Genomic DNA, 6711 nt, shown 5'->3' on the forward strand with positions numbered 1-6711 from the left:
TGGGCGGTAGCAGTTGTAGCCTTTCTAGCCTATCCTTGTTCATGTGCGGGATTTTGTATTTATTGGCTCCACCATTCTTCATTACTTCAACCATGCAAGTCTGCAGAGTTATGAATACTCTGTTAAGTTTTGAAACTTCATATCCATCGAACTCCTCTTGAACACCTTTAATCAGCTCTGGAATAGTTTTCGGACTTTTGCAGTCTGTTAGCGACTGAATCGAGCTGAAGAACCCAAGGTCCAGGGCGTTCATGTCCGGAGAATTTGGAGGCTGATACATTATTCTGATGTCCAGGCCACTTTCGTCCACAGCTTCTGCGAATGCTTGATCATTAGGTAGGATATGTGTTCTCGCGTTATCTTGCTGGATAAAAATGGGTTGTCCATCATCATCTGCAGGCCACAATGCTTGAATCGCTGGCACAACCTTCTGTATAATGTACTCTCTCATCACATCCCTTGTCACTATGACAGGCTTTGTTTCCAATGTCCCTTTTTCCCTGTTCTTGCTTTTTTTTGCTGCTGCAGTCACTCTCACGAATGGCCATACCCCAATTTTTCCAGAGAATGTCATGTTCCCATCTTCATCAAACCGTGGTCTTGCTACCGCTGTGAGAAACATCACTTTTCCAATCGAGTTTTTGACAGGTCTTTCCGGGTCCTCTTCGTCAGGCAGCAGATAGTAGTTCCTCTTTCTCTTGGTCATGGAGAACCATTTTTCGTCGATGTGAACAATATTATGCATACTCCTGAAACTTGGGCTTACATCTCCTAATGTTGCCTCATCTATCATAGAGAGGCAAAAATCCACCCTATCTCTCTTATTTTTCTCTGTCAGTACCGGCTTTACCCTGTTGGAGTGTCTCCTTATCTTATTCAACTTGAACTTCTTGTATAGTGTAGTAGGGCTTACACCTAGTGCCTTGGCTAGAGATCGAATAGTTGACCTCTTGTTTAAGGGAATTGTCGGAATGAGAGATAGGATATCATCATAAGATTTTCTTCCACAATTTTCCTTTCTTTTGTTTGAAACATCCACCTCCTGACCAAGGCCTTTCTGTTTCATTGCCGTCTCCCATATTCTTTGAATAACTCGAACATGTGCTCCAAATATTGCAGCCACGTCCTTCTTATCAGTTCTCTTGAACTTGCCTCCTCTACTCTTATGGAGGGTTTCCAAGGACATGTAAGCGGCATATCTCTGCGCATCAGTGAGCCAATTCCTTTGCCTTTGTACTCCTACAATAGCAATAGAATAATTAAATTAATTATTGCAAGAATATTAAAAATTGGTTGCTGGAAATGTAAACAAGAGGTCAACAATAGCAACAACAATTCCATAGGATAGGAGTATTGCTTGCTTTGCTTGCTGTAAATATAAACATAAATGTTGCTTGCTGAAAATATAAATGTAAACTAAACTTGTAAATATAAACTAAAGTGTTCAGTTCCGTATACCTCAAAACTTGTAAATATAAATAGATTATAAACTAAACTTAACTTGCAGCAATTTCTTTTCCATTCGTAGCTGTCAGGGTATATGCTAATTTTGAGGGTAAATATGTTCAAGAGAAACTGGTCAGATAGGCTTTGTTCCTGCTGAACTGAATTGTCTATATGTGAATGTAACCTGGTAAGGGGACATTTTGGCCTGAAAATAGATATTTGGAGCTATGCTCTTGGCATGGTTCTGAACTGAAACTTATGTAGCCATTTTTGTTTTAACGCATGAGTGTCGTGCACCCTTCTTTGATAGCTTGGGCAAGGCATTTCAAATAATTGGAGATAGGGGTCCCATGAACACGTAGCTGTCAGGGTATATGCCTATTTACACACACATACATGCTGTCAGAGTATATGTTTATTTACACACACATACATGGAGTTTGTTCAGTTTGCCTATAAGCAAATGAGACAAAAACTGAAAATGTCCCTACAATTAATGTCCAGGAGACCTCTGTTGCTTGTTGAAAATGTAAATGTTGCTTGTTGAATAACCTATGAACAAAATGAAGCTTCCTCATATGCACTATTCAATCTTAGCAATCCCTTCTCTGTTACTTCCGAGGCATAATTTGATGCAAGATTAGAAGAAATTATACCTGAATTTTGACCAGCATTGTTGCTTTCTTCTTCAGGTTCTTCGTTGCCTTCTTCAGGTGGAGTGAAATTGAGATCTGGGACTACCATGCTTGAAATTGGGCCAACGAGCTGCTGCTGTTGATGTTGAGGATCTGCTTCTTCCTTGCTGTTGAAGATCTACTGATGTTGTTGGTGAGGAGCTGGACCATCAAAGGTGCTGGACGAGGAGCTGGGCCGGCTTTCAGCGAGAAGCCAACAAGGATCACCGAGCCTGGAGGTTGTGGAATACGCAGATCCTGGGCAAGGAGCAGCGAGGTGTTGGGCGAGGAGTTATGCCGGCTTCCGAGCTCAACTTCTCCGGGCCTTCTCCCCTGGCTCCCCTGGCTCAGGGCTAGCTGCACCTTGCCGACGACGCGGGGAAGAAGGGAGGCAGTGCTGGCGAGGTGCGCTGGGGCTGGTGGCCGGCGGCCGGCGAGGTGTGGTCCTGGGGCCGGCGGTGACCAGGAATCTGGGCGGCGATGAGGACGAGATCCTGGGCGGCGATGAGCGGGAGACCCTGGGCGGAGAAGTTGGGCGCCAGGTGAGCAGCGAAGAGATCTTGGGCGCGAGGTGGGCAGCGACGCGCTGGGCGAGGAGAAGCCGGGTGCGAGGTGGGCGACGACGCACTGGGAGAGGAGAAGCCGGGCGCGAGGTGGGCGACGATGCGCTGGGCGAGGCGATTCCGATATTTTTTGAATTTCAATTGATCGATTGGAAGGGGTATTGTTGTCCATTACCCTTTTTTTGGGGCTGTCGGAAATTTTCTTCCGCGCCTTACAAAAGTGAACGGAGGGAGTACTAAATTCCGCATCACAATCATTTGTAGGATGTCATGGGAAGGATCATCAAGGTGGAATTTTCAAAGAGTTTCAGAAAACCAGCTCCACCACCATCTCCGGACACCATTGTCGCGAAGTACAAGCTTTATGTTTCCAATCTTGCATGGAAAGCAAGGTCTGCTGATCTGAAGGAGTTCTTCTCACAGTTTAACCCAGTTTCTGCCAATATAGTCTTTGAAGATAGAAAATCAGCTGGGTATGGTTTTGTTTCGTTTGGAACAAAAGATGAAGCAGAGGCTGCTCTCACTGAACTCAATGGAAAGGTGAAATTTTGATGAACACTTAACTATCAGTTTTACAATTTAGCCAAGGACCGAGATCAATCATTCATAAATTAACTCTGCGGGGTATTTAAACTGTCATGCTTGATGCACAGACTTGTTATCTACAGTTCAGAAATCTTTGCTGGTTTTATGTTCATTTAATTTTTGACGAGCAATTAGCATGCCTCTTTTGGCTTAATTAAGTGTACTGTTCTTTTCCATATTGTGAAATGCTTGACGAGATATCTATTTACGAAAAACTCGATAAGGTCTCTTGCTTGAGTGACCAATTTTTTTTATCGCACTGTTATATGGTAAAACGAGTCTTCTGGCTTATTTCCTTACATACTTAATCAAAAATCAAATGGAAGGGATGTTAGACTACAAGCACATTAATCAGTATGGTGTTTAAGTTTCTGTTTCTCTGTTTGATAGGAACTTATGGAAAGGCCTGTTATCCTAAGATGGCGGGAGGATAAAGAAAGTGTGAAGGCTGATGGTGAAGTTGAAGGCGTGAAGGTTAATGAGCAGGCAGAAGGTGTGATGGCTGATGAAGGTGGTGAGGTTGAAGGTGAAGATAAACAGTAGTCTAATAGTACTGTACTGGGAGAAAGTTGCAGTAGCCTTATTGATAGAAGTGCAGATGCGGAAACTCATTGTACAGGTAGAAATTCTTTTATACTACTTGGTGCATAACTAATGTATTTATCATTTCACTTGGTCATAGTATTTGGCACAAACTCAGAAATGGTGCCTTTTTCTTGTAGATACAGAATAGAGGTGATAATTGTAATCGAAGACTGCAGCGAAGGTTTCTGCCAAGATGCTACTAAGAAAAATGGAAACAAAGGGCATTAGCTGTGATCAAGGTGAAACGTCGTCCTTGAGTACCTGGCTTCAGTATTCAATACAAGTCATGTGCTTATTGTAGTGATCAGTACTCCCTCCGTAAAGAAATATAAGAGCGTTTAAATTACTTCTTTAGTGATCTAAACACTCTTATATTTCTTTACAGAGGGAATACTTATTTGTACTCCATTGTGACCATGAACCATGTCGTTCCGAGATACTTGTAGTTTCCTGATTTTGGATCCAATTTACTGTAATATTCCTTAGCTTGCTGATCAGCTTTCGGCAATGAGGCATTCTCAAACTGCACTTAATATTCATCTGTTATTTTCGTTTTTTCCCTGTCTAGAAGAGAAAACCCTCCTGATTTGTTTTATTGGAAACTTAGAACCAGTTCCCCAGGTCTAAAAATGGAAAACAAAAATAGGCAAGCTCGGCTGTGTTACCTATGTATGTCCTTGATGCGTTGGAATTCTTCCATTGTCAAGAAAGAGAAACACGGCAACCAATGCGATCAACATGGAATTGAAAACATCAAGGCATGTCAATGAAAATGAAATCCAGATATGAAGTAACTACTGGATCATGCTTTTACGAAAGCCACAGCTGAGATTGTTCTTTCTGCGTCCTAATGGTACTAAATTTCGGGAATGGGAAGCACATATGCCATTTTTTTCAACAAAAGGGGTCTCCCCCTAGTTCCACCATTTTTATTGACGAGACCAAACCGCAGAAACGTCAGTTGAACATCATCCAGGTTATACCTGATCAGCTCTACATCAATCACGCATGAACCAGTTGGTGCTTGAGATCAGGATTTGGCAACCCTCGTCAGTCGCATTCACCTTGAAACCTGAGTCTTCCTTGACAAGTTTATATGCTATTCCTCTGTAAACTAATACTCCATCGGTCTCAAAATAAGTGTCTCAACTTTGTACTAGATTTAGTACAAAGTTTTACTCCCTCGTCTCATAATATAAGAGGTTTTTGACACTAGTGTCAAAAACGCTTTTATATTATGGGACGGAGGGACTACTAAAGTTGAGACGCTTATTTTGGGATGGAGGAAGTATAAGAGGGAGTACTTTCTTACAAACCTACCATGTTAGATGCTCTATCCTTTTGATGTAATAACAGCCATAGGTTTCCCTATCAGTTGCGACACTCATAATAGTAATCAATGAATCAAAATACTCCCTCTCTCTCAGTTTACAGGGCGTGCGCGTACCCCTAGGTTGTCAATTTGACCAACCTAATACAAGTTATATACCAATATAAACTTCAGATGTTCTATTTTCTAAAGATATAATTTTTATGTTATATAGTTTATATTAGGGTGATAAAATTAACAACCTAGGTATACGCGTAGGACTTATAAACTCAGACGGAGGGAGTAAAAGGAAATCTGAAGCGCTGACTAATAAATTGAAAGCCCTTGTGGGTCTCAAAAGAAAATACATTAAACTTCACTGGTTTTTTTAGTACAGCGTAACCGAAGAATTATTAGTTTTCATTAATGTATTTCCTAAAATCTAAAAAGTGCACGCGCGCTATTCAGAGAGAACGGGCGGCCGTCTCCTGGCCGCTCGATCTCCCTCCTATCGATGCGCGCTTAGCCAGGTGCCACATGGTCGAAAGACCTTCCCCTTCTGGCCACTCCGCCGCTGACCCAAACCTCGTCTGGCAGAATCACACCTCACCACAGTCTGCGGGCATCTGCCCCCACCCTCTCCCCGTCCCCGTCCCCTACCCCCTCCCCTTGTCACGAGAGAAGAGCAGAGTGGAGAGGAGGGAGATCGAGCGACCAGACTAGATGAGGCAGCCGACAGCGACAAGGGATTCTTTGACCTGGGTGCCCCTCCATGGCGTGCGCTTCTGCTTCGATTCGTGCCCCCGACGCCATGCCTGGTGCCCCCAAGGAAGGTCTCGTCTTCTCCTCATCCATTCTTTTTGCTCTCTCTCTCTCTCTCTCTGTCCCTCTCTCTCTCTCTTTCCTTGATCTGGGCGGGGCTGTAGGTGGAACCTCTAGATGTGGCCACTGCGGTTGGGACAGAAGGAAGCACGAGCTTGCTCTAGCTGGGAGAGGGCAGGAGGAGGAAGCGCGGGTGGAGGTTCGTGAGGAAGATTGCTAGGAAATGGAGTTCTTCCGTGTCCGCTATTTGCTCTTTGCTCGGTGCATTCATGTTGAATCTAGCAAGACGAGCACAAATTGGAGAGCTGCCGTTTCTTTGGTCGCGGTGCCACTGATTTTTCATCCAAAGTTGCACACTCTCCAGCATAGTAATGGATGTAATCAGGATGTCTTATATTCAGCTACTTTGTGTTTAATTGATTTGTAATATAGTCTAGTTGCACCATATATTGATGTTTAGTTGGCTTGTAATGTAATCTAGTTGCACATACATTGATATTTAGTTGGCAACAAGACTAGTTGCACACACATTTGATGTTTAGTTGACAGGAAGACTAGCCGCACACACATTGATGTTTAGTTGGCTTGTAATATAGTCTAGTTGCACATACATTGATGTTTAGTTGACAGGACTCTAGTTGCACACACATATGCGCAATTGACGCGACAATGTAGTCTAGTTACACACAAATTGATATTTAGTTGATGTAGTCTAGTTACACACAAA

At 43.1% G+C, this 6711-nt stretch overlaps 1 protein-coding gene and 1 long non-coding RNA gene across 3 annotated transcripts in view; both read left to right on the forward strand.

Annotated features, from left to right (window-relative positions):
• The window catches only part of LOC119365563 (28 kDa ribonucleoprotein, chloroplastic-like), an 8227-nt gene extending 3818 nt beyond the window's left edge, over nucleotides 1-4409 (forward strand). The window contains exons 3-5 of one of the 2 annotated variants that reach the window (XM_037631202.1): nucleotides 2948-3223; nucleotides 3659-3887; nucleotides 3997-4409. In XM_037631202.1, coding sequence (XP_037487099.1) covers nucleotides 2948-3223; nucleotides 3659-3811 — 429 coding nt within the window. In that variant the 3' untranslated portion in view covers nucleotides 3812-3887; nucleotides 3997-4409. Of the gene's footprint in view, nucleotides 1-2947; nucleotides 3224-3658; nucleotides 3888-3990 lie in introns of both variants that reach the window. The other variant, XM_037631201.1, reaches the window with a different exon arrangement.
• Nucleotides 4410-5479: 1070 nt separating this feature from the next.
• Nucleotides 5480-6510, forward strand: LOC119368298. The gene is made up of 2 exons (XR_005176595.1): nucleotides 5480-5995; nucleotides 6089-6510. It is a non-coding gene; the product is annotated as an uncharacterized LOC119368298 (long non-coding RNA).
• The last annotated feature ends 201 nt before the right edge of the window (nucleotides 6511-6711 follow it).

The sequence above is a fragment of the Triticum dicoccoides genome, chromosome 2B (genome assembly GCF_002162155.2).
Source record: "Triticum dicoccoides isolate Atlit2015 ecotype Zavitan chromosome 2B, WEW_v2.0, whole genome shotgun sequence".
Taxonomy (NCBI): domain Eukaryota; kingdom Viridiplantae; phylum Streptophyta; class Magnoliopsida; order Poales; family Poaceae; genus Triticum; species Triticum dicoccoides.